At 41.6% G+C, this 28,000-nt stretch overlaps 1 protein-coding gene across 3 annotated transcripts in view; it reads right to left on the reverse strand.

Moving 5' to 3' along the window:
* Window positions 1–4,203: 4,203 nt before the first annotated feature.
* Window positions 4,204–28,000, reverse strand: part of LOC132958292 (pyruvate carboxylase, mitochondrial-like) — a 275,195-nt gene continuing 251,398 nt past the window's right edge. For all 3 annotated transcript variants that reach the window (XM_061031022.1, XM_061031024.1, XM_061031023.1), the window contains exons 22-27: window positions 23,782–23,961; window positions 19,675–19,849; window positions 18,262–18,335; window positions 8,642–8,782; window positions 8,074–8,175; window positions 4,204–7,332 (exon numbers count right to left, since the gene is read on the reverse strand). In XM_061031022.1, the coding sequence (XP_060887005.1) occupies window positions 7,183–7,332; window positions 8,074–8,175; window positions 8,642–8,782; window positions 18,262–18,335; window positions 19,675–19,849; window positions 23,782–23,961 (822 nt within the window). In that variant the 3' untranslated portion in view covers window positions 4,204–7,182. The remainder of the gene's footprint in view (window positions 7,333–8,073; window positions 8,176–8,641; window positions 8,783–18,261; window positions 18,336–19,674; window positions 19,850–23,781; window positions 23,962–28,000) is intronic.

Below are 28,000 nucleotides of genomic sequence, written 5' to 3' on the forward strand. Positions count from 1 at the left end.
CGGTTCCTTTGATCCTCTCGCTCTCTTTGCTTTCTAATTCCTTAATTCCTGTCTGGGCTGTGTGTCGCAGTCTGAGCTGCTTTCCTCTCTTCTCCGCGCGCTCGCTCTGCCTCTGTCGCATTGAATCCTCCCTGTCTGACTCGGTGTGTGTGTGTGTGTGTGTGTGTGTCTCTCTCTGTTTCTGCTCTTCAGCTTCCTCTCTTGTATTTGCTGCAGTGCTTTGATTCGAGCCGGAACGCTTTAAGCTCTCAGTGGCAACGAGGGGTCACGCTTTCAAACACGCACACACTCAAACACACGAGAGCACTCTTTAAACACGAGGTGTGTTAAAGGAAGCCATAAAATGCATCGGCGGGGCATGTATGTGAGTGTTTGTGTCCTTTCTGACACCTGGGGCTAAACCAGTGCTGTGGAGCAGAGTTAATACTCGATGACATCGCTCATCCCATACATACAAACACCGTACATGAAGCGTCTTTAAATGTCTCTCTGCTGTCTCACATACATGTTCACAGGGTGTCAGTAGCTGTAGCTTGGCAGAGATTGACATTGGAGGGTTGATAGGAAATGATCCATGTCCTGCATCGCTACTGGCCATCGTTTGATGCATTCATTGGAAATGCAATTGTCAGCATGATCTCACGCAGCATTGATCTGTCCTGTTTATTGATGTGTGATTGTGAAGTCATCACTCGTAAGGTTGCCCATGGCTTTGTGATGTGCCGCTGTGACGCGTGTAGTGTTGATCCGTCAGACAGTTTCCCGTTTCCTAGCTCTTGCCGTTTAACTTAATTCCTCTCCGAAACACCCTCTGAAAAAAAAAACCGTTGAGCCACCTGCCCTGACCAATTATGAGATCATCACATCAGGAAATTGAGCAGAGGCAAATGTAGGTGTTGCACAGCATGCCATCAGGGAAGTTTCAATGAGGGCTTGCAGGGTGGGAGGTTTCACTGCTTTGCATGCCCCTGGCTGCCAGTTCTCAGACAGGTGGAAAATTGTCCCCACGAGCAATCTTTGATCAGGAAGTAATGGAAAAGGAAAAGGAGACTGCAGTGTACCACACCTGCCAGAGGAGTGCTCAAAAATCCCTTAATGAAAGTGTTTGATGCTGCTGTTTGACATTCATTTCCTGCTTTACCACCATGATTATCAGTTTGATCTCCGCTATTTAAACATCTGATTGCAGCATTAGTGCTTTTTAGGATTCACTCCATGTCTCTGGCTTCTTTTCACTGATGAAAATCTTTCAGTTTGATATCTTAAAGATTCTTTGTGGAGAGCCCAGAAAAGGCAGCGTGTGTGTCTGAGTGGATCAGATCCTGGTTCGCTTGATTGACAGGAAGCTTAGAGGCTGACAGACCTGTCTGTCCCGTCTGTCTGAGACACTGTGCAGTCCGTCCTCCACACTATTCTCTCTTTATTCAGGAAGGAGGATTACAGCAAAGAAAGCAGCAAAGCAAGCAGTGAAGGGATTATCGAAGAGCAGCAAAGGGATTAGAGGGGAAAGTTGCACCTCAACAGAGCAGTGGACCCCTGTGGCCTGTGTAAGAGACTCATGTTCGGGTTAGAGAGTTTGCTCCTCGGCCAGCTGCCGTTACAGCATGGCCACCGTTTCTCAGACTTCACAACTCCCCCCAAACGGGTATTTGCTGCTCATTTGTACAGCGGCAAAGGGGACAAAGGGATAAGGACAGAAAGGGCCACAGAGAGGATGTGAACTTTGGTTCTTATTTTAAGATTAGAGGAGGGAGTTATTAAACTGTTTCAGTCTGGGATCCAAATGAGAAATTTAGTCTGTAACCTCAAGACCCAGGGAAATGAAAATGTTTGCTTCCCTGTGATGCAGGGACCCCATCAAAGCAGCCCCCTGACACATTTGGAGGCACAGCATGATTTGAAAGAAGCATCAGAGAGGTCATGGTTATATGTGCGGGGGCCAAATGTTAACTCAACACAGTGAAGCTTTTCTCTAAGTGCTTGCTGCTTGTCTTGTCTTTGACTCTAATGTTAACATAACACAGTGTATCTTTAGCTGTAATAAAACAGGAGTAATTCATGTTAAAATGCCAGTAGGGGTGACCCCATGTAGATGAATATTCAACGATGCGTTTTTGTCACAGCCTCAGTTGACGGCCAGTCTCACAGTCGAAGACAAGAATCATTCCATTCCAGCTACATGGAGGTGTTTAGCGACGTTAGTTTGTCTGACAGATGTGTAGATCGAGGCCGCTGTGGTGGTTGGTGAATTATAATGTTATCACTGATATTATTATTTGATTGATGAAATCTCCATATATCTAAATAGTCGTTGATTTCAGGGTTGAAAAGGCCACAATGTGAGGGGAATAAGTGAACAGTTTGTTCACAGTGAAAAACTCCACAGGGTCCCTTTAACAAGAACAGGCGCTGTCATTAAGCTGCTGAGCGACCCATTATGTGGAACAAAAGGTGATTACTGACACACCTAGAGTGGACCAAACAGCTACAAGCCACGCTTTTTTATCCAGTACCATTTGGTGTTTTTTTTTTTTATTGTAACTGACTTTGAGTTTTATTTTTTTGTCCCACATGTTCACAACGGTCCAATTTTGTCCGTTCCACTTGGGAAGTAAAATGTGGTGTTTTCGTAGATCATTATTACTGCATACATTTTCAGCTGGGACACAAATGATTGTTTGACCGCGTGATACCACCAGGGGCCTCATTAAGACAGAACTCAGACTCTTTTGTTGTTCTAACAGTGTGTTAAATGCACACCAATCATTAATATTCTGCATCCTGCACACAGCGTGGCAGCATGCGAGAGCCGCAGGAAGCCTTTTATGGATGTGTGCTCGAAGGGACTACTTCACTTGACTTTTATTTGCAAAAAAAAAAAAAACACCGCTCAAGAAATACAAAAAGAAAACTCTGAAAAGACTTTATATGAAATTGTTCAGCTAGCACTTGGAAATTTTGATCTATGGCACGACAGGGAGCAGTGTGACATTTGCTGTCTTCCTGTGGAAAGTTTGGCATTCAGCATTCAGCAAATTGAAGAAACGTCAGGTGGGAAATGCCCTTGATAGCTTCCGCCAGAATATTATCTTGTTTTGTAAAATTCAGGTTTCCACTCCAGCATACAATACTGTTACATTAGTGGAATCATAACATCTGTGACGGTATTCTTTAACGGGATATCAACAAACCAATCAAGGTCATAGCAGCCTCACTGTTATCTACCACTTCTCAATTCACATATGCAAATTGAAATGCTGTTGTTATCAATCAAAGCTGCCACTCAAGTCACCGAACAAGTAGGTCATAACATGCACCGTGCTACACGTTTGCCCCTGTGATTTCATCTGATGACAATTATGTATCAAGCTTTTCTTTCATCTTGGCACCATAGCAACACTGCCTCCCCCGGACACTTGGATTCAACCCAGTTTAAAAAATGTCGACAAACCAAACCAGGCATGGTTCAGTGCTGCTTCCCTAAATCCATACATGAGCTTGAGAATGTCAACACGTGCCCGCTGCCTGCTAAATCAATCCACTAACCCATCAAAGAGCCAACAGTGGAAGGGGCGGCTGATCAATATTGCCAGTAGAGCGTCAGGCTTGATTGATTTAGTCTGGTTCATCAGTACTTAATCAGATCTTTAGAGCTGGTGGGAAGACAGGGAGGTGTCAGGATAGATCCACATCCAGCCACACAGGAATTCACCTGTTTGGGAAGGCACCGAACAAAGACAAAGACTTCCACAAATCCAGATAGAAACTGATTTCTGATGCGTGCAAATGGTGACTTGAGATAACAAAATAAGCCGGCTGTGTAGCTCCATCAATCCAGCATATCACATCGTGGTAAAGAACATGTGTTATGTGCTGTTTGGACTTGGGGTTACAGTCTTTGCATTTCAGCATTTATTGTTGAAACCAGATAGAAAAAACATTCTGAAGGAGCTGTGATTTAATAAGAAATTCAGTACCAAAGCGTTAGCATACGTAATACAGTACATAATATATATTTCACTAATCTGATCAGTCTTCATAGTGAGACCTCGACAAACAGGATCACACAAGCTTTTGAGAACAATGATGGTTCTTAAAATCACTTTAAAAAAGCTGGCCTTGATCAAGCCTTTCTTTGTCCCTCCTGCAGTGGGCTCATCTCTTCCTTGAGCTGAATATGAACTCACACCAACACATTGCAGGTTGACTTTGAGTTAACTTTATTTGTAAGCACAGATAGAACAAGAACAATTATCGCTTTATTAGATACTATTTGTTTCCCTTTTTGTGCGCTGAAGCTTCCAATCTCTTCTAGTGCTAAAGCATGATTACATGTAAACTATTGCAGTAAATCAAAATGATTAACATGAAAATGTTCATTTAGATATAAAGGGATATTTTGTAAAAGAAAAGTTGGACAAACATTTTTTTTTAAATCTTAATTACATGGAGAATTTGTAGGTGAAGAAAACAAGCAGTATGGTTTGTTTAGTAAAACACAAAATGATATGCAGGAGACAGAAAATAGAAAATGTCACAGACTCTGTTTTCAGACTCTGTGAGACAGTTCACCGCTTGATAGCATGAGCTGCAGAATAGGTCAACGTGATATATTCCCCTTTCTGAAACAAGTAACATTTTTCAGCTGGGTGTTTCTTTTCTCCAATTTATTTTTCCCCAAGACACTGAACAGTTGTACATTTTCATTAGTCTTTTTTTGGGAATCACCGCTGGCTCAGACAAAGAGAAACACACTGCATCACACTTTATATTATTGCATGATTTGATGCCATCATGTGCAAATTTACACTTTTAGGAGAAGGGCGAGGGGAATGGAGAGGGAAACATGATGAAAAAGTGGATAGATGGATAGATGGATGAGGCAGGGGAAAGCTGATAAACAACAAGAGGAGGAGGGAACTTTACATTATTGTGCAACAGCTTGTCATTCATCTCCATCACGGTCAACACATTTCAGACACAGACAGATAAAGCCTGGAGGTACACTGAGGCATGGCAGTGGGTGAAGAATCAGTGTTGTAGTCAATTTGGGCATCACTGCCCAGTATCGGTGCATAGTTTAAAAGGTAGTGGCTCAAAAATGCAGGAAACAATCCAGTCAAGAACCAAGCGATATCTCAACGTTGTGCTTGTATCGATGCTGTGCTGAGGATGCACAGACGTGTTGTAAAGTCTGTTTTGGCTCACTGTCCACCACTGCATGCTTCACTGTAGTACAAGCGGACTGTAACAGAAATGGGATCTCAGTTTTTTTCTGCTACTTTCACTGGTCAGGGTGCTTAACATTCAGGCATCGAATTCTCTACAGATCATTTAAAGATTCAGTATTAACTACATCGTCTGACAGCTGAGAAGTTGGATATTGCATTTTAATTCTTTGAGAAGTTGCCATGGAGACACCAATGTGCTTGTTGTCCTTAGACTCGGGCAGCGCTCACAGGCTGGGAGTGTTAGCGTGAATATTTTTGCATTAGTGCAAGTGTGTTTATGAATATGTAATTTCTTTTGAAATGTGTTTTCAGCTCCGGTGGTGCAACATTATGGTAGCTGGTTAACTTTGTCTTAAAATTTTGCTTGCATACACTTACACACACATTAGAAATATAAAGCCGAGCGCTGCTAAGGGAGTCTCCAGCGTCTCTTATTAGTCCGGCTAATTTCACATCATTTGACAGAGAATTAATTCATAAATTAATCAGCACTGCCTCAGAAAATAACACCACATGCTTCCATTACACCACCATGTAATCCCATTTACACCTAGCATTAAAATCCCTCTGCAGACAGAAGACCATTCACCCTAATCTGTGGTTTGTGCTGGAAAGACAGAGTGGAACCACGACTCAGACAACTTTCCTCACACAATTTACAAAGTGACATTAAAAAGGCTTTACACCTTGTTAAATGATACAACAGATAGAGCGGGCCCTACAGCAAGCTTTGGATTAAGAGCCTTGTTTGAATCAGCTGTAAGAAGTACTTTGTCAAAAAATCACATCTTTAATCCAATTTGGGTGTTTCCAACATGGCCGACAGCTTCTTTTCAACAATGACGCTACAATGTGCTTAAGCTTTTGGATTTTGAAGGCAGGTGTTAATGGGGAGCATTTAAACACCAGTACAGATGTTTCTCTCACACACACACACACACACATCTTCTCCAGTTACTGATACAGTAACAGAACACTTTTTTCACTTTGGTGCAAACTGGGCTTTTGTGGCAGGTAAACTTTGTGTCCCAATCGACCCCAAAGTGGTGCTGCTTGCTTTGTTGTGCTACTCTTGTTAGGAAATCTTTGTTAGAACAAATACAGGTTTGGAAATAAATTGATTTTATTTTTATTTTTTTACAATCTTGGGAAATTTACTGTACCGTTTTTTTTTCTTTTCGCAATTATTCTCCAATAACAAACTGAGTCTTAATGCATTGTGACTAATGTCAGAGACGGATTATGTCATGCTAAGGCGAGAATGCAAAAAAAATTACAAATGTTCACAAATGAAAAAGAAAAGCTTTTGGTAAAACATTCTCAAATCTAATCTTCTCTGCCTGATTACAAAGACATTAAGTAGTCATCAACACGTTTGAATATATTAGGCGACATCAAAAGCGTAGAAAAGGAAATTGTGGCATTGAAGTGCAAATAAATGTTAGAACCCTGTTAGTGTTATTAATGGTTAGCTCTTTTTCTACTACATCACATTTAAGACTAGCTAGTTGGTAAAGGAATGAACCACAATCCCGATCTATTACGTCTTTCTAAATCTCTTCCAAAGCTTGACAGGACATTTAAAGTTGAACAGAAATATATATTATTCTTGGACCTAATCACCACAACTAGACAATACATCTGCTCATGGAAGAATTCACTCAAGTTTCATTAGTAGTACAATTCAATAAGGAATTCCTTTCAAATTCATATATTAGTAAAGATTTTTATATCATCAACCATACACCTGCCCCCTCTTCTTTTTTTTGTCCCCGGTGTAATCAGCCACAAATTGGAGCAACATTTAACCACAGTACTGCCACAGCTGAAATTTGCCGTTAAGAAAAAGGATTCCTGGTTTTCAATCCCCCTGTTCCTCCACCTCAACACGTCCAGAATCAGATTGTCACTACTACTCATTACCCTCCTTCCCTTCCGCCGCCCTCTCAATCTACTCCTCGATTTCCAGGATCAGGTCGTCTCCCTCCAGGGACGAATCGGTTGTCACATGGATCACCTTAACGGTTCCCGCCAGAGGAGAGTTGACCACCGTCTCCATCTTCATGGCCGAGAGGACACAGAGCGGCTGACCCTTCTCCACCTGTCGTCATTATGAATACAGGTCATGGAGCATTCAAACAGGAGTCAAGTGTACAGATCACTGCACAAGCAATGTAGTCAAAGGTTAACACCAAAAAAACGTCTCAAAGCATCAAACAAACACCGTTTTTCTGGATTAGCTTTAGAAACAACAAATGTAAGCGAGGTCTTTAAATGTCATCGGAGCCATTTAGACAGCCAAAAACACATACAGCGAATTTACTATTTAAAGGGACAGTTCACCTAAAGTCCAAATAACACCGCTGTTTTCTGCAGGTACTTAAGGTGTTAGTTTTTCAGGTTTGTTTCATTACATCCACCCTAACACTGCAGAGACCAATGGAATTGACCTGAGTGAAAATCTCTTTTTTACTTATCCTTTGAACAGGTCCTGATCATTATTTACTCACTTTATGCAGATTTCTTGTATACATGATTGTTGAGATTGTGTATGAAAACACAGTCTTAAAACTGTCCTTGTTATTGGGAGTGTTACAAACAAAACCAAGCCCCACACGTAAACGTCATGAGCAGGTAAGCATTTAAAACCATGATTTTAGATTTGATAAGGTCAGTGTTGCTCCTCTAAATAAAACCCCCTCCAAATTAGGTAAAACTGGCAACATAATGATTGAGAATAAACATGATTATATGCAAAACCTAAGCTAGCTTGATGCTACTGCTGCTGTGTAAGAATATATACTTGTATTGATCCGACCAAAAATGCGAACAATCAACACACCTTGGATCCAACTTCAACTTTGACCTCCAGGACTTTTCCAGGCATGGGTGCTCCCACCTGACCCTTGATAGACTTCTGAGCCTTGGGATGGAACTTCATTTCCTGGTGGGAGGGACAAACACAGATTTCAAGCATCTATTCGTCTGTCCAGATTTTCTGAGCCGCCGTGTTCTGCTCACATCCATTTGTTCTCAAGTGCACCATCAAAACAGCTTTTTGTGCCCACATCCTGAATCAGTTTCAAGAAACTATCAGTCCATCATGTTTGTTTCCTTACAAATCTTTAAATCATCTGATTCAAACCTCATGGTCTGACTGAGTTGAGCTCCAGAAGTTTTGGAGAGACAGCCTTTGTTTGACACTTTTAAATACAACCTTCAGCATGTTTTTAACCCTTGCTTACTCCTGGAGTGTTTTATGACATGATGATTTTTTGCATTATCCTACTCTTTACTTAAACTTCATTTTTCTTGCTTTATTAAACATTTATTAATTGCTTGATTGTATGCTTAGCAGTGTTTGCTACATACATTGCACTTTATATAAAGAGTATATGAAGAGTGTGTACCTTCATGGCGACAGTGTCTTTCACTAGCACAGATCTCAGCTGTCCGTTGAGCTCAAAGAAGACCTCTCTCTGGCCGGCCTTGTTCAGGTCACCCAGGGCCAGGGCCTTAATATGCAGTGTCTTCCCTCTCTCCAGCTCCACCTGCCATGAATCAGAGGAGGAGGTTTGAACAAGTGGGGAGGACAGGAGGGAGAAGTGTGAAGGAGGAAGGGAGAGGCATTAAATTGAGTTTGAAGATTGAAATTAAAACACGTTTGCCTAGCTCACAAGTCCAGCTAAAGCAATAAAGAGAGACTGCAGAGCTGGGTAACATAACAAAAGTGAAGCTGCTGGAGTGAGACAAACACAATGTTTCCTTCTCTTCCTTATTTATTTTACCCCCAGGCTCAGCTGGAATGTTTTCCAGCATGCAATTGGTGTAGGGCAGAGAAACATGCTCATTTAGACGTACTGCGATTCAGCTTCTTATTAACTAAATCAAATCATGCGGTATCTGGTGTCCTTTTATTGCTCTGCATTATTAAGTGACGGTCTGTATATCACGTTTATCGCGTGGGACTGTAATGTAAAAAGGTAGCTCTCCTTAATAAGCCTTTTTCACCGCAGATATTTCAACCTGTGAGATCAAACATTTATACACAACATTAGAAAGTGTTCTCAAAGCGAAGACAGAAAGTCTGGATATCAAAGAAGGTGGTTCATAACATTAGAGGAGACTCTGTTTTAAACCATCACAGTGCACATGTCAACCCAGATTAATATACAAGACGTTGGTTGTGTGAGGATTAAAGTAGTATGTGGCGATAACATGAAACCATGTCCATGAGATTTGGATTGAGTTACAATGAATCTGTACCTGATTTGCACTTCAGGATTTAACAAGCAAGAGGGATCAGCTGGCAGACTTTTTTGGGGGGGAGAAATATTAGAGTTTGCTGGGATGTTGATATAAACTCGATTTAAAAATCAGAACCGTATAATTACAAAAAACTCAAACAGAGACACTCAGAGTTATAAACCCATACTTAATGTTTTCTTTCACACCTGTGCATTCACTACAATATTTTCATTGAAATGTATTATGGAACGTTTCAACACTAATGCAGCTCCATGTCCACACCGGACTCCCTCTAGAAGTGGATTGAGACCCTTCTTTAGTTCTGGTCTCAGTCAGGATTAGACCGCACCAAAAGGTGTATTAACAGCTGTCACGCCAACATACACAAACCCATCCTAACACAAACACCTGAGCTTTTCTCTCTAAAACAAATAGTTATGAGGTGAAGGCAGCCTAATAGTTCACAAGAGCTTGAGATCTTTTGAGACATGACTTGGGTTGAGCTAAGTTCATCTAAGTGGCTGTTTGAACTGTATTTTGACATGTTATTGACTGCAAATGGATTTAAGGGAAAGAGATAAGAAAGTCTTGTAAAGACTCGGGATAAACACTGACTGCACAGGCTTTTCACCAGACACATCAACTCTGACACCAAGTACAGAGAAGTGCTAAAGACAGAATGACAATCTGAGCGATAAAGACGGAGACAGACAGAGCAGAAGAGTGATAAGACGGCAGACTGGAAGATATGAAAACATTTCCAGCCTTTAGTAGAGCTGTAAACTGTGCGCCTTCACCTGACACCTGTAAAAGTGTTGTTTTGAGACGGAGACATTACTCTCTCTCTGCACCAACACCAGACAGACGCTCCCTGTCTCATATCAATTCTGCTCATTTCTGCACTCTGTCTCACTACTCTCTCTCTCTTGACACAGGCCACTGTACTTCTTCATTTATATCACGCCTCCTATGCAATCTCTCATCCCACTGCCCGGAAACGAGTTTTTTCCCGTCTCTCCATTTGGCCAACTTCACGTGTCTGGCTTTCAATCTCTCTGTCAGTCCTCCCATGTGTCACAGCTTTCCATTTTCTGTTATTTTTGACACCTATTTCTGAAGGCACTCTTGTCTCTCATGCAGTTATTAATTTCGCTCATCTGCCTTCTTGGCTCTCTGTTTTTCCTCTGCAGAGTCTCACCGGCTCTTTCACACCTGTTCTTTGTGTTTCTCACATCGGCTGCTGAGTCTCCATTGATATTCCAAACTTAGTCTCAGTACAAAGACGGAAATACAACGCTGCTGCAAGTATGTATTGATCTCAATTTCACTCTCTTCTTTTGCAGGGCTCTGACTCTTTTGTCTTTTTCCCTCACTCTGTTCCTGGCAGCAAAACCTTTCTTTGCATTCTTTTCTTTCTCCGTGGCACTCAATATTTATCTCGCTGTTCTTTCTCCGCCCTCCTGCCTTTCACTGAACTTCTCTCCAGCTTGTGCTGTTTTGTCAACTCCTGGCAGCTCTTTGGATGAAAACAAAAGTACCATCCCTTTTGCAACACTACATCACCTCATAACTGTTCCCATAAAAAAAAAAAAAAAAAAAAAAAAAAACTGTCGCTTTGAAGAGTTGCAAAGGATTAATGAATCTTTTGAAGAGGATTTTGTCTGAGATGTAACCGTGTGTACGTATGCCAGTTTTATAGAGAGCCAGGAAGACAACTTCAGAGCACCGTTTCCATATCTAAATCATCACACTGCATTAAGTCTTCCACTTGTATAAATTAATCCGACAGGTTCACGCACACTCAGCACTTACTACTACCTGCTGTTACTACTTATACCAAAGCACTCGTCTCCGCGCTGGTTCCCTCCAATTAGCTGCTTCCTCTTGATCCACTTCCTTGTAAAATAGCAGTGCTCATTACGCTTCAGGTTTAAAGCACTTTAGCGGCTATTTAACTAAATTGCAAATATATGGATGGGGCTATAAGGATGCTAAGATTAAATACTTCTAATTTAACAACAGCTTCTGCAATAATCTCTAATGCTTGCTTTCTCACAGACCAAAACTTTGTCCCAGTTCCACACATATACAGGATATATCTAGAAAAGCTTTTTCAGTTCATTTCATTTGCTCACTCGTCCCCTGTGATCTCATTACTTCCATGATGCAAGCTTGGAATAAGTATGTGACAGAGGTTCTGGACAGAGCTCCAGTTGTGTAGTACACTGGGAGAATGAACATTGCAGGGTTTAAATATTCTAATGGGAGGGGGGGGGGGGGGGGGGGGGGGTAGGGATGTGTGATGTGTTGACTGAACGGTTCAATATTGTCATGAAGTGGCAACAACTCCCAAAAAAAACAGAGAGAGGAAGCTAGAGAGAGAGGTTGTACCAGAAGAAAAATCACCCTTCACTTGTTGCTATGTTATTATTTACATAGTGTTATTATAGCCTACATGTTTCTCCACAGAAATGCCAGACTGGACTTTTATGTCAAATATCACACTGGAAGTGTAAGCAGACTTTTCTTTTCATGCATGTCACATATTCTACTGATGTAGATATACATAATGCTCATACATATTTGTATTAGAGTGAGCTCACAATGCAGGTTATGTGTTGTGTCTAAGCTGAAACACAGCAACCCGTCAACACTCTCCCCGCTCTACTGCCCGGATGTGTACCAGCGCGTTGTTTTGATCTGTAAAATGGAGATAGTTTGATGCGGGGATGTCAGGTTAAACAGTTGTGTAAACATTCAACCAGCACAAGATGTTAGCCACACAAGGCCAAACCACTTTGACATCGTTTAACCACAGACGCTGTGATCCTGCTCGTTTTGAAAAGACTACAACTCATTATGAAAATGACTGCACAAGAAGATATATACTGTTGTCTTACATCAAGACAAGTTGACTAGTCTGAATATAAAATGTGTTCCACAGGGAAATTAGTTTCTAGGTCCCTAGCGTGCGTATACTTCCCTCATATACGCAGGGAACGCATCAAGTCAGAGCAAAGGATGATTTTTGTGAATGACGGTTGAGAGCTCTGCATCCACCAGTTCATCTCTGCGAAATTTTTTTTACTTTAATTCAGAATCGTCCCCACACACTCACACAAACTAAAAAAAATAGATTGAAATTAAAGTGAGTAAAATTCTATCACCTGACCACCCGGCCTCCTCTGTTTTGGTTTACCAGACTTGTGTTGCATCTCTGGTGTATGTAGCATCGTCTAAACCTCACATCTCAGCGGTGAGTCTGCTGTGCTCTCCTCTATGAAGCCCTCACAGGCTGCCTGCATTTATTCAGGGAATACCCTCAAGCCTTTTCTGTCAAATTATACCTCGTTTACCCGTTCTCTGCTTTAGAACCTCTTAGTGAAACTATCTCAATACGTGGCTCACCTCCTGTCTTTGACATAACTTTATGAATGACTTGTGTTGCTGGTGACAGAGTAATGAGATCAGGGCGGTAAACACAGCTCCGTGTGTTGGTGCCAGTGAACATTAGCACTGACAGGGTGTGTATGACTGGCATGTTTGTGAAACTGTGTGTTTATATTTCCATCAAACATGATTAATATTAATCTGAGTCATCAGCCTCAGTCAGCTAGGTCTGCTGTGTGCTTGTGTGGCTGAATGAAAGCCATGGACACAGCTGTCACCCCCGTGTAGGTGTATATTTGTGTACATTGATGCACTCTAAACGGGCTTCTCATCTTATTTCCTAACTGGCTTTTTGGTCTTCCTTAAACAACCTCAGAGATACAGACCTGAGTGGGATGTGTTAACAGGACTCATTTGTCAGAAATTGACCGAAAAGTACAATGTTGATACACTCCTCACAATCTGGAGATCAGTATTTATAAATCTACAACACAGAGGAGAAAATGAAGTGGTTGTTGCCTCCTACCACATTCACAACACAAAGGAAAAGCTTCCCGGCTCGCTGTTCACTCTTTGAATGATAACACTCTTACTCTGGATTACCAACTGGCTGGAAATGAAGTGCTAAACAATACCAGCTGATTACTGTGAAAGCCTTTATATCTTCTTCCCACAGCAGCAACAACTCAGGGCTTTAGGTCGAGCTCAGCACTTAGACAGATTTGGTGCGTGAATCTATTTTGACCAAGATTTCCTGCTGCGTGACTCACACTCTCGCTGAGCTAATAAACAGCTTTTGTTATAAATATATACAGGTAATGGTGTGCTTCTGCTGCAAAGGTCATCAGTAATGGACAGTTGCCGCTTCGCTGCTGTCACTGTGGATTTAACCCTAACCCCCGACAAACGCTCACAGGCTCAAAGGCTCAAAGGTTTCTCTTCTGCCTAATTTTCTAAAGATAATCCATTTAAGACGGTTAGATTAATTAGCAGTAAAAAAGTAATTCACCTCTTCGGTTCACTAAATAACTTCTTTTTGCCTTTGTATCTCTGGCATTAATGTTCTACAAAACAATTTCAAATGATGAATGCACATTTTGTTTTCCAATAATCTGTTCTCTACACGAGTGTGCTCAAACAATACACATTCACTTTCCATAAAGAAATGTTTCAAAGCTTTACACAGTAGATGGAGGACTGTGGTCAGTATGACTTCTAGCAACCTGCTGTTCACTAAGACCTCTTTAGTCACAGCTGTTATTCTACATTCATATCAACACTGCATCATGACAGTCTTAACACATGAGCGCCTACATACATGTGCTTCTTTGGAGCATCTTATAATCAAAGATCTAATGCAAACACCACCTGTCTGTTTATTTCACAACACTTGTCGTCTTCCGATTTGACGTCAAAACGGAGCAGGAACTGGATGTTACGTGGCCCGGAGTCGGCCTGCCGCCAACATATTCAAAGTGACATGTTTCATGTTTACAAACTTCATGTCAATGACAAGCACACTTTTTAAGAGTTGAGGCTTCTCCAGTGATGCCAATCTCTGTGTTAACATCCTCAGTGTGTCTTTATAGGAATAAGCACAGCTTTCAAATAACTGATCCAATATTAATCCCATGGTGTTTTCATAATGTGGGAGGAAGTAAAGAGAGAGATTTGTGCACACTGTTCCTGCTCATTAAATCATTCTTCTAAGATCATCAACAGATAAATTGAGTTAAAGGGAAAAACGCACACACACCTCCAGGATTGTCATAAACATCACCAGTGAGAATGAATGTGACTAGAGCGGACTACAAGCAGACTGATTACAGGAGCTTTTTCTCCCTTTAGGAATTCTGCAAAGTCAAAAGGGAGAAAGAAAAATACAGAAACCTCCCACTGCATGTGACTGGTCACTTTGTTTTCAACCCATCTCTCACCTGCAGTGCTGCTAATCGGACCTAATCTGGTGGGAGTACCCATCGTCATAACAACAGGGGCACATGTTTGTTTACTTTGGTGATGAGTGATGCTCAGCACAACATCAAGTGTCTGAAGTTCTAAAAATGACAACGGCTTTGATGGACAGGAGAAGAGGGAAAGAGCAGCGGGGGAAGGTGAACACAGCAGGTATAGAAAAAACAACAACAGTGAAGCAACTGGGGAAATGTATGAATGACACGTTTTTCTTTTTACATGCAGTGTAAAATCAAATAACTGACAGGTAAGAGAGGACAAACACAAACAGTTTGTAAATGTTTCTGCGAGGAAAGCCATCATGCCATGTATCCTGCTCCTCTTCTGTTTCTTTGAGTGTTGTGATGAACATTAAACAATCCATCTTGAAAAATATAGTTAGGACCTTTTTCATTCAAGCCAACCAAATTTGTAAAACGTAATGCACAGCAAACAGCAAGCCCTGCCCTCAAACCAAATGAAGATACTCAAAAAGTGCTGAAGCTGCCAAGAGTCTTCATGAAAATATAGTAAGGGTTTATTCTAATCAGAGGTAGCAGGTCCGACTGTGGCTCTCATGCCAGATTTCTAATGATTGCATCAAAGCGTCAGAGCCTGGGAGGATTAACGAGGAAGGCGGGTGAGGGGTCTGCTCATCTTTAGGGTCAGTATTAAATCAGCAAATGCAATGTGGACCCTGATTTTTTCATAATAATAATAATACAGCATCGGTTTCTGCCTGTGTCCCTCGTAATATGAAAATCAATTAACAGCAGGCTGGAAGCATTCTGCTGCAGTGAAATGAACGGGTAATTAAACGTGGCTGCCTTTGGCCGCTCTGAATCACTGTCAGTTAAATCTGTGCGTGTTACTGATAATGACAGAATTTAGACTAAATATTGAAAGGAGAGGGCTGATAAAGACACGGGTGATGTAAAATGAATGATGTGTGTCCGGGCTTTACAGACAGAAGAGAAGAAAGAGGAGCATGAATGATGCAGTGTTAGCTGAGGAACCTTGTGGAAAATGGTGAATACAAACAGGTGGCTGTTAGTTTCCCCTTTTAATGTTGGCATGCACATTTTTACATCATCTATGCCCAGATCTTTAAGAGATTTATCTCAATCAGCTATGAAACACTATATTGAAGAGGACCTGTCCATGGAGCAGCATTAGTTTTTTCAAGAGTTTTTTTTTTTTTTTAAAAAACAGAATTCCATCAAATGTAATTATCTAAAAAATTAAAAAGCAAACATCTTAAATAGTGATGAAGTTCTACTGCTTGAGGATGATGTAGCTGTTTCATTTTGATCCTATGGTCAGGAGAATAACTGCAAAGTTTGATTTCTTATTGTAAATAACAGGAGCTGTATGCATGCTTCAATTGAACATTTCATTGAAGGGTTTGTTGGCTCGAGCAGAAAACACAGCTTTAAGTTACTGAATGTAATATAGAGTAAATAGAGAAATATTTATATATATCTCAAAATCATCTTAAACAACATCATGTGAAACAGCTCAGTGTCATCAGCACTTGTCATCAAGCTAAGCAGAATCAGGCCTCATCTCCTCATATCACATCCTGCTGTTCAGACCAACATTTCCCCAAAGTCACGACCTCCTGTCGTTCAAAAACACACACGCCAAATCCCACACAAGGTCACAACAGAGCTGCAGTCAAAACATGTCACAGCCATCAGCTCTGACCTGTGTCACCTGCTTCAGACTGATGCCATCTGCTCAGAGATACAGTGTCCCAACGGTGTTCCCCTTACAGCTTCAGCACCTACAAAACATTTCTCACTCAAGTATTTCATCCTTTTTAATTGTTGTTTACACCATCGAAGTTAAAAAAAAAAAAAACAGATCATTACCCAGTTCTGTGTGTTTTGGTGTAAAAATAAAATCCTCCCTCACCTAATGTAAAAGAGAAGAGAAAGTTGATATTTCACAGTTTCATGTTTTGAATCTCTAAACCAAGAAGCATTTCTTTGCCTGATGACATACTGAGTGACAGCCTCTTGAGTAGCAAAGCAAACTTTCTCTTTGAACTGACATGTGATCCTGACATCTGTCGCCAAGGTTACCGTAGGTTGTCTCAACACTCTCTTTGGAATTCACTCTTCAATCTGGACTCCAACAATCACTGTGGCTTGCGTTTTCGCTCATCAAAGTGCTCACTGCTGTCATTCTCCTGAAATGTTCTCTTCTCTGTGCCCAACTTCCTGGATGAAGAAACGTCGTCTTCAAACCTGCTGTCTCCTGTTCTGAGACAAACTCTCAATCAGCTCAATAGACATCTTGCAATATTTCTACCGACTGCTTACACACGCATGTTTAAACCAGCCTGCTCATTCTTTTGTTGCATTTTGGATGTGACAGAAAATTGTTACTTTGAAGAATATTCGCCAGGAACATTTCACTTTCAGAATTTGTGTCTTTGCAGGCACAAGCAACGACCAATTATTATTTCCATGTTGTATTCCTGTGCCTCACTAATGAGTTGGCATGCAAAGTGATTCATCTTGTTGTACTCCTTCATCTGGACTGCATGTTCATCTGCCTCCCTGTTGGAGAATAAATGGACGTAACGGGCTGAAGAAATCGCTCTGATATATTTTGGTCTGAGATATTGGCCCTGAGCATCTTCCACTGCGCCGCTCCGGAACATCATACAACAAAATTAATCTGTTATTTCTGTACTGGAAGGCCGACGTGATGGCCGAAGGGATCACAAATGCTGTTTGTTGCTCCCCTGATAAAGTGTTAATATCTGAGTCCTCCCTGCTGTGTTATCAGCGCTTCACTGTGACACTCCTGCACACTGCATCACACCTCGCTGTCTGCACTGATGGAAAAATCATTTCCTGCTGATAAAGTCCGCTCCCTATGGAACTGCTATTACTTTGGAATTAATTAAGTAGCAAAGTGGATTACAACTTAAATGAATATGAAATGTATTATCATTGAATTAGTGATTATAATTGCTGTGTGATTGATAACACAGCTTTCATTACACAACGTCTGTGAATTGTTCAAGTCGTTTTGCTGTGAAGCTTTAAGTTAATTCACTTTTTCCATTTTTCTGATTTTAATGTTTATTCTAAAAAGTCTGTGCGACACTGCAGCACATTGTTACACAGTTCTCAAACTGTCATTTTGAAGCTTGGATACAAAAAACACCTTCTGTTTTTAACACTTGATTTTTTCTAAAAGGCCACATAGTGTTGCACATTTCTTAAAATGTAAAATAAGAAAAGGTCAAACTATGTGATGAAAAGGCCGAGATATCCTGACAGTCCAACATACACAGTAGGGTTTCTACCCTTTCTGTCTAGTAGACGCCCCCTTTCGATCAAGCACTGGGTTTCTGCTGAAACATTCTTCCTATTAAAATGTAAGTCTGCTACTCTTGGAAATTTGCGTCGAGGTTGTGTACCTCAAACTCTTCTGCAATCTTGGGTCCATCCAGGAACAGCCTGGTGCTGAGACAGTCCACTGGACCAAAGTTAGCTGTGAAGAGAGAAACAGACGGGCGGTGAAAAAATAAATACGACAACAAGAATAATAAAAACAATTATGTGCCATTATTTATTAGCCCATGGGGGAAATTCAATATTTTTCACTCTGCTGTTGAGACACACACACACACACACACACACAGGTTGTGTTGTACATGCACTTATGGAGAGATGTCAGAGTGAGGGGGCTGCACACCAAAGTGCGCCAGAATAGTTACTCAAGGGAAACCTTGGCAGTGCTCAGGAAATTAACTGGCACCTCACCAGCTATCAGCCCAACTTCTAGACTTGGTCCATGACAGGACTTGAACCGGCGACCCTCCAGTCCCCAGCCCCAGTCCCTACAGACTGAGCTGCTGCTGCTGCTGCTGCTGCCATGCTCCTGTATATAGAGCAGAGGCACCTTAAAGCACAGGCATGCAGAGTCTTCAGCCCTGGCAGGAGCCTCGAGGTCGTTACTCATGGTGTTGTCTTTCTTAGAAGTTTACCACTTTGTGATGATAAGGAAAACAAATCAGGAGTTTCCCAGAAAACAATCACTGGGTAGAGAGTACAGTACTAGTAGACAGAACGACTTCACTTCTGGATAGATAAGGAAAAGCAAGGCAAGAAACATCGACACATTCATTTAAGCTCATCTAAAAAAAAAAAGCCTTTCCAGTTTTATGCAGACATTGCCTTACTCATTAAAGCAAACATTAAGCTTGTGTTAATCCAGTTAGCTCTATGTTTCTCCTGCTTTAAAAAAATACAGTCAAGTTTGAAAATGTCACTCCTCTTGAAGGCATCATATTACATTTCCAACACCGAGCTTCTCCTGCCTGCTTCCCCACGCTGCTGTCGATGCACTCACTTCAAACCCAAACCTTAAATCAATGCTGTTATGGTTATGCTGATGTCTTCCACCAGCGTCCGTCCAATGCTGTTCTGTTTTCTTATTTGTGCTCGATCAGAATGACACAGGGGGATTCTGTGCTGAGTCTAGAGCACGGGATTGTTCTCTTAATGTTTAAGACTATTTAAGAAAGAGGCGAATACAACAATTCAACACATTCCCACAAAATCGTTTCAACTTCATAATGAGTGTTCCTGACTTAAGGTTGCCTGCTAATTTCAAGCCCCAGTAATAATACAAATGAGTATGAGAGAGAGAGAGTGTGAAAACAAGACAGAATCTCATGAACCCAGACGTGTTCAATATAACAGATCCAATTTGATTAAAAGAACACTTCAATCATTTAACATTGAAAAAAAAACACCTTTTGTCGATTCTTCGTCTCATCTTGAAATAATTGCCTGTTCACAAAGAGTAATTATTACTGCAGACTCACAAGTAAAGTCCTTGAACTCCTGGAACACCTTGGGGTACATGGCAGCTGACATCACATCCTCGGGGGTGATTTCCTCGCCGTGGGCAGCTCGGAGCCCCTCCTCCAGGGCCTTGAAGTCCATCGCCGGCAGAGAGGCGCCCGGACGACCCTCAATACGGTTAAGGGACTTGAGCACCTGGGATGGGAGGACAGAAAAGAAAAAGAAAGGATAAGTGAGTCATACATGTGTCGCCTCTTCTGCACGTTTACCTCCTCTTAATATCCCCGGGAGACTGTGAAGCACGTGGGATGTTCTGAACTTCACCAGGAGCTGCACCCTGACAAAACACTGAAGTGACAGAGACACTCAGGATGACAGTGGGAGGAAGGCAGGGTGGGGTGGGTGGCTGTTTTGAAGGATGGAGGAAGAGACTGAAACGCTTGAATTGCAGCAAATATAACACTTGATACAACTTGTTATTTGCATAAAAGTGGCATCCAGTGTTGTATTAAGATCTGATGTGGTATCCACTTTAGTTGCCTCCATCTCTCCCACTCTCTCAATTCATCCTTTTCTCTGCACTCAAGTACCATCAGCCTATCACAGGCGGCTGCGGTCGTTGCCGCATTTGTGATAATAAAAAAAAAGAAAGGAAAACAGACGGATGAAAGAGAGCAAAAAAAAAAGAGGATAAACTTGTTGAAAGTGGAGGCTGCTAAAGACTAATGACTGGACGTGTTATCTTCCCACACAGTCGCTGATATCGCGACACAACTTGTAGAGACAATCGATCCGAGGCCGCACCCCCAGTGAAGAGATTATGTGTGAACACGGGCACTGCGCCTATAAAAAGCTGCTTTTTAATTCGTCTACCTCTTGATGACAGTCGATCGTATGCAGAGGAAGACAGAGACAGTTGCAAAAAATCTCAAACAATTCGGCTCTTTTTCTAATTCAGTGCTACTGAAAGTGCTTTTCAAAATAAGAGTGAAAAAGCTATTCTACCCTCTAAGTGTGTGTTCCCCTATGTTATTCAAAATATTGCTCTACCTAACATGCTAATTAATGTTTAGTAATTAATTTCTTTTTACTCATTTACACTTCAAGCACAACATTATTTGTATAAGATGAAACTTTCCATTAACGTGCAACACTGATTTTTCCTCATGGTGCTTTTCATATCTTCACGAGTCTTTGTGCATGCGTAACACATCGGCACATTTATGAGTGCATGTGCATCCCTTCCGGAAATCTCCAGACAAAGGGCGCGGGTGCAACGCTCTTAGTCACAGAGCTAACAGTTCAAAGATAGCTGACTCATTTGTGTGTGTGTGTGTGAGAGAGAGAGAGAGACACTTCAAAAAGATGGCATGCTCATTGGCGTCCTTGCTCATTAACATCGTGTCCTCGGAGGATGTCTTACACCTAAACTGTTTGATTGTTTAAGTGAGAGACACAGACAGATAGTGTGTGTGTGTGTGTGTAAGAGAGAGGAGAGAGTGTTTCTGCATGAACAATAGGAAGGAAAGATAAACTCTTTCTTCAAGGTTATTTGCTCCTTCTCCTCATTTCTCTTAAACCACTCAACACACTCCAAATCTCTCTGTTTTATTGACACTGTTTTTCTCTTTCCTTCTTTTCTATTTCGCTGCTCTGAGGGATGTGATGCCTTTCTCGCTTTTTTTTTCCATGAACTCCTTTTCTTCCTCACAGCCTCCAATTTTTTTCCCTCCACCCCCCCCATATTTGCATCAATCCTCCCACGTTCTGCCTCTTTCCTCTCTTTGCCCTTCTGTCTTTCTTGCATTCTCCCTCGTCCATTTCCTCCGTCGACCCACGCTGCAAATGATCCGTGCGTGACTAAACTACGACGAAGAAATGCCTCAATTACCACTTTGCGTGTCGTGAACAGTTTTCGCTACGCATGCGGACAACATGTGTGCATTAGGGACTCTCCATGAGACTGAAATGGAGGCATGTGAATGTGATACAATGCTGGAATGACCGCTCGCTAACTAATTAATGCCACCAAAGCTCCATTAACGACACATCACTGACGCCAGCATACAAAAATAACCTTCAGCTACAGCACACTGGAATGAGGATATCTGCCTCGTTCTAGCATGCAACTCTGTAATGAACTGTTTATGTCTTTGCTTGCATGCAAAGATAAAACACTTTCATTCATGTTTGCTCACTGATGAGCTAATCACCCCACATGTTACATTAGTAGCCACATTCACCCGCACACCTCCAGAGTCATCGAGCTATCAGCTACTGATGGTCAACAAAAATAACTTTCACTTTATCCTAAGTATAAGACTGGTATTCTGAAGATTTAAAGGAAGCTGTATAATCAGATGTAAACATATGCAGCTACAAATAAATAAATGAAAACATTGCAAAAGGGAAGCAAACATGATTTGTACTAAAACTGAACTCTGAATTTAACTGAATGGGGGGGATGGAGAGTCAGCTGTGTGTGAAAAAGCCTCTTGGTGTTTGTGCATTCAATACCGAGGGTCTCTCTTGAATGCAGAGTCAGTGTCTGAAGGGGGGATTTACACTTCTCTGGCTGAGAAGTTGGCAGCAGTTCTACATGTGTGTTTCAGAAGATTGTAAGGCGGGCTACAGCCCTGGCATGTTGTTTAGATGCTTAATGAACAGTCGAGCTGGCTGGACCCTCATGGAAAAAACATTGCACAACACCAAAGAGTTGGAATGCAAATATCACTCCCTGCAATGCTCAAAGGGCAGCAGAGGGAAGAAGAAAGAAATAAGTATGGCAGTCTCTCCTGATATTAAGCATTTCAGTGCTGTCTGAATACAAAATAAAATAAAAAAACCTGAAGATCTGAATGAATAGAGAAGCTGTCCACCATCTTCGTCTAATGGGACTGCCTCCCTGCGCTGTATTTCTTTTAGGAGAAACACAAGACAGACTGAAAGACAGTAATAGAGAGGTAGCAGACAAAGGGGTGTCAAAACTGAAAAATCCCTGTGATTGTCGAGGGCTGGACTGCCCGGGAAGCTAAATGCCAAATATTTGATTACTCAATCTCCCAAGGGTTCCCACTGTGTGGGGGAACAGGAGTGATGAGGACAGTTTGACGGTAAGGGTGAGGTAAGGGAGGACAGGTGTTAGTTTAAAGAAGAATGAAACGAAGAGAAGGAAAGGTGTGAGGGAGAAACAGATGAACTAAAATACATGCATGAATAAACTTACAGCCGAGTGATGACATGAGGGCTAAGCTCAAAATAAAGATGACCTTCACAAGGGCAGGACGTATACAAACATGAACTAAATTTAATGCTGCTCGTCATAACTGGCAGGAATAATTGACCAAAAATATTTGTATCATTTTGTAGCTGTCCATGTTCCAGAGAGATGTTGACTAATGCTCTGTTGAATTTTCAGCACACATGGTGGCATAATGAGCATCCTGTGGAAAGGTCCAGACAGCGTCTCACACCAAATACTTCACATTTGGGAACCAGCCAGCGCACCCGTAATACGGTATGAAAGGCGCAACATCTGCAGATGTTATTGAGGAATAAAACACCCACTATTTTTGCTTCCTTAGAGACAAAAAAAAAAAAACGACTTTTGGTGAAATGTCAAGTATGCCAATGTGTCAGCAGGTCTTTGGGAGAATATGACAAATGTGCCTTTATTCATGCGTGTGTGTTCGTGCGGCTCTCCCAGCGAGACTTCAGGCTGTTGGCCCCTGATGCGCATGAGAGTGTCTGTTTGCAGGGGTGAGGGGAGGAGACGAGGGAGGTAGACAGAGGTAAAGAAACAGAGAGGAGATGAGAAGACGCTGCAATATCACGCTTTTCTTCACCTTTTACAGCTGTCAGATGTAACCGAGCATGTGGCAGAATTTTTGTGTGTGTGTGTGTGTGTGAACACTTGTGCATACACAAGTTTCTGTAACAAGACTCTTGTATGTGAGCTTGTTGTAGTTAAAGGTAAGAAGACAAAGATTAAAAGGTATTACAATTTAACCTAATGTTAATGATTATGGAAGTAATTAGGAATCTTTGTGTGAAATCAAATAGATGGAGTACAGAATGAAATGTATGTGTGTGTGTGTGTGTGTGTGTGTGTGTGTGTGTGTGTGTACCTTTGATCTGAAGGGCTCTGGGAATCCTCCATGTGGGATTCCGATGTAACCCTGCAGGAACTCGACAACAGACAGGGGGAAGGACAGCTCATCCGCCCTCTCCTCCACCTCAGCCCTGGTCAGGTTGTTCTGCACCATGAACTGGGCCAAGTCACCTACGATCTTAGAGGAGGGGGTCACCTGTGACAGACAGAGAAAAGGATTTAACAGACCAGCCTGTTACTGTGCATGTGACGTCTTCTCTTGTGGAACGAGAGGAAACATTAGCTCAGGTATTTCTTTTTCACCACAGACAGAGATCAAGAGTTGATCGATATGATATCTCAGTTTTCTTATGAAAAGTAATGTTAGAACTTCTGTATTATTTTACCACTGCCTTTGTTTAATCCAACCGACATCAGAAAAACGCACATGAATCTATTCAGGTGTAATCTTGCAGAAAGTTCAAGAAGTTGCAGCATTTGCAAAATGTTTCCACTGTTTGTGTTTCCCTGTCAGCGGTGTGCAGTGGAAACACGTCCACAATGGTTTCACCAAAAGAGAGAAGTGGTGACAGAGTTTTGGTTTTAATGAAGACGCTGTCTCTGCAGATTAAAGTATCGAGTGACCCGGAGAGGAGAGAGGGCCAGGAGAGATGAAAAATGAAAAGATGTTTACATTTATATCCTCTCTTTAATCACTTGATTTGGCAGCCATGAGCTGAAAGATGTACACAGGGTTTTTTCACTGTGAAAACAGAGCAAACCTGGAAATGAAGCAAGAAGAGAGAGGAGCAAGACAACTTTTTATGAAATTCACATGTATTCATTCTTTCATTATTATTTATAATGGGATATTATTATGCTAATAGGAGACCTTATTAGCATAATAGTGATAAGTGGACTCTCTTGACTGCGTCAGGACACTGATGCACATATCAAATGCACACATTAGTCTTCAGTTATAATAAAGAGAGACAGAGTCATGGCTTTCTAACTTCCATTAGGGAATCTGGGCCATTACAGAGAAACAGGGGTCAATTAATGTCACCCACACAAAGTAAAAATGAAACTGAAAACCATCCTCGGGTTACTTTCTACCCTATTCTATAAAAAAATAATGTCTAAGGGGTCAATAGAGGGAAGAGACAGACAGACACATTTGGAATTATCTTGAGACACAAACTCATATTTCTCTAATAACTGTTGTTTGTTTTTTATCCTCAATGTAAAGCACATTGAGCTTACACGTGTAATAAACTTTCTATTCTATATTCAAAATGAAAACGAGTGTGTGTCCCAGCTCATGGTAAGAGGATGTTTTAGGGTGTTGTAACACTTGGATCATTTGGACACATTATTCTGAAACAAGGGGGCGTTGAGATATATTTGAAGACAACAATCGCACTGCTAACAAGTGTTACAGACCTCACCGCTGCTGCAAGTCAAACCAAGATCCCTCTACGGACGCCATTTGTTTACGTACACAGTGGGGAAATGACGCCTTGGCGTAACTGCTTACAGACATTTACTTTGGCCTTGCGTTAAATATTGCAGTGTGAACAAAAATGACCCAAAAGAAATATGCACAAAATCGATCACTTCCTCATCTGATTCGGAACAAAGCAAACGAGCCATAGGTGTGAAAACACCCTCAAACTCTATCATCTCTTCAGAGCTGAAGGAGCAGAGGGAACAAAGAGTGGGTCCCGTCTCTACAACATGCCTATTTTGGTGGCAATTAGCGAGCTGAGCGGATATCACCTGGCAGGGAAAAAAGAAAGAAGGGGCAACTATAGATCAAATTGACATTCCCGAAAGAATTTCTCAATAAAAGAACTTGGCATTTCTTTCAAATAGTTGTGATGCCAAACTATCAAGAGGAAGCCGTGAAGCACACACATATGTGCTCGGGTAGAAACGCTGCTCTGGGATTACAACAAACTCCCCTGGGGCTTTAGTGGAAGTGAGGCTAGCTGAGCTCCTGATATCACTGCAGTCTTTGAACAAGCACAATCCAACCACTGCAAGTGTGTGTGTGTGTGTGTGTGTGTGTGTCAGTTGTGTCTTTAGTCTCCAGGGATGACAGCATTACTGCATTCCAACATGTTGGAGATAGGAAATGCTAATAAAGCTAAGGCATCAGTGTTCATGGATAGAATGAAACACTTTAAGATAAAGCTGTTGAAGTGTCTGAAGTGTCTGAAATTCCTGGGACATAGGTTAACTCTTTAAGGATGTGGGGACCACATCTGGACAAGAGATTGGATCTGTGACCTGTGTTGTCCTTTGAGTTTATGACATGCATATATCTAAGACAGAAACCCCCACAGTTGTATAGAGAGGGGTGGTCCTGAAAAGCAGATGTCCATACGTTGTTCCCCTGTGAGGTGTGTCCATAAGTACCAGAGTTTCTGTATGTTCGCGAGAGATCATTATTTGGCTTCATGACTCTCCTGGGCAGACGTGTTCAGTGATCCTGCAACTTGTTAATAAATCATTTTGTTTAAAAGCAAGTCAGGTTTCAACGGCGAATTTCTTCATCATCAAACATATCAAGAACTGAGGAAACCACATCACTGTAATAATACATTTTCTTCCATTTGTAATGGATTAACTTTCTCATTTGCCTCTTCAAGGTTTCTGATGGTTTCCCTGCTCAACATATTCTCTTTATGTTATCATCAATGCCTTTTGTCCCCATTGCTATGGAGAAGCAGCTCTCAGATCACACAGAGAAATCACTATACACCTTAAATAATTACATGTACATTGGTTAAAGATGTATATCTGGTTTCAGTTCTCCTGATATTTGAAAACTCTTACTTCTGAAACCATGAGGTACCTGAAACTGCTCCTCCCAATGTGCAGCTCTATTTGGACGATCGTGAAATGGGTCAGGGCCTTACATTGTGGTTATCACAGCAATAGTTATTTAAAAACTGTGTCACCGCAATTAATTTCCCAGTGATGAGCTACATCTTTTACAAAAGGGTACGCGTTAAAGTCCCCAATCACTTGGCACATTTTCAATGGAACCTTGCAAGCAAATCAGCGCTTTCCCAGCAAGACACATGAAAGGAACGCTTCCTGCTGATTAAAACAAGCGTGCACTTTCCTTCAGCACTTCCCTGCTGCTGCGCTACCTATGACTCGGTTTTGATTATGTTTGTGAATAGAGGTGATAATGATACATTGTTTTGACAGAATGACTGTTTGCAGAGAAGCTTAAGGGACTCGAATGGGCTGTTGAAACCCCTGTAGAGACCATTACGTTGGTACAGCTCTGGAACAGAAGTCAAAAGCACTTACTCCAAAGCTATCTCCAACACAAGGAAACTACACGATGGTGCATTCCTTATGTACCTCCAACCTGTCTTTTCTCCATTGTTTAAACTTTCTGTTCCCAGAGTCCATTTCTCTTACTTTTTCACTGCTAGTTAAAAATTGTAACTCTTCTATTAGTTGTCTCCATGAACCATCCGTCATGCTCCATCCAACTCCAACTCTCCTAACTACCATCTTCGATCTAAAAGTCAAACTGTTAAGTCTTTCCCGCGTCCTCATGAATCACCTCCCTCCATCATCCGTTCCTCTTTTCCTCCATCCTTCAGCCAACACCTTTCTTTCTGGATCCACAGTAACATCAAGAGTGTAACTCTCATTATCAATCTCTGCTGATGAATCACCCTGCTCCAACACTCTGGGTTGCCACAAGGAGAGGAGAAGGAAATCTTATTTGGAACTGTGTGTGAGCCACACATGACGTGTGAGCTTTTCTACATTTGTAGACGAGGGCTGAAGTAAATCACACCCTGGTTGTGCAGAGTTGAAAATATCTGATTTCCTCTGTTGCTGTGAAGTGCAGCTCAGCGCTCCTCACCGCTGATCCCTCTCACTCTCACTGATAAGATCGTGTCATTAAGTGCCTCGTTGTTTTTTTTTTTGGGACAGAAAAAAGCTGATGAAACTACATTTTGAAGAAGCATTAATGTTTTTGAAATCATCCGTGGAGTTGCTTTTCTATTAACAAGAGCAATGCTTGTAATTTCTGGAGCAGCACAATAAAACCACCGTATTTTGCTTCACTTTCATCAGATGGACCGACGCAAGTCATCCCCCTTGAACCCTCTGAACGAAAAATAGGCCATACGAGAAGCAAAGTTGTTATTCAATATGGAATCAGCAAATATTTGTTGGGCGATAATATAAAAACATCCCGTTAAAGCTACGAGCTGACC

This window comes from Labrus mixtus, chromosome 23 (assembly GCF_963584025.1).
Source record: "Labrus mixtus chromosome 23, fLabMix1.1, whole genome shotgun sequence".
Classification (NCBI taxonomy): Eukaryota; Metazoa; Chordata; class Actinopteri; order Labriformes; family Labridae; genus Labrus; species Labrus mixtus.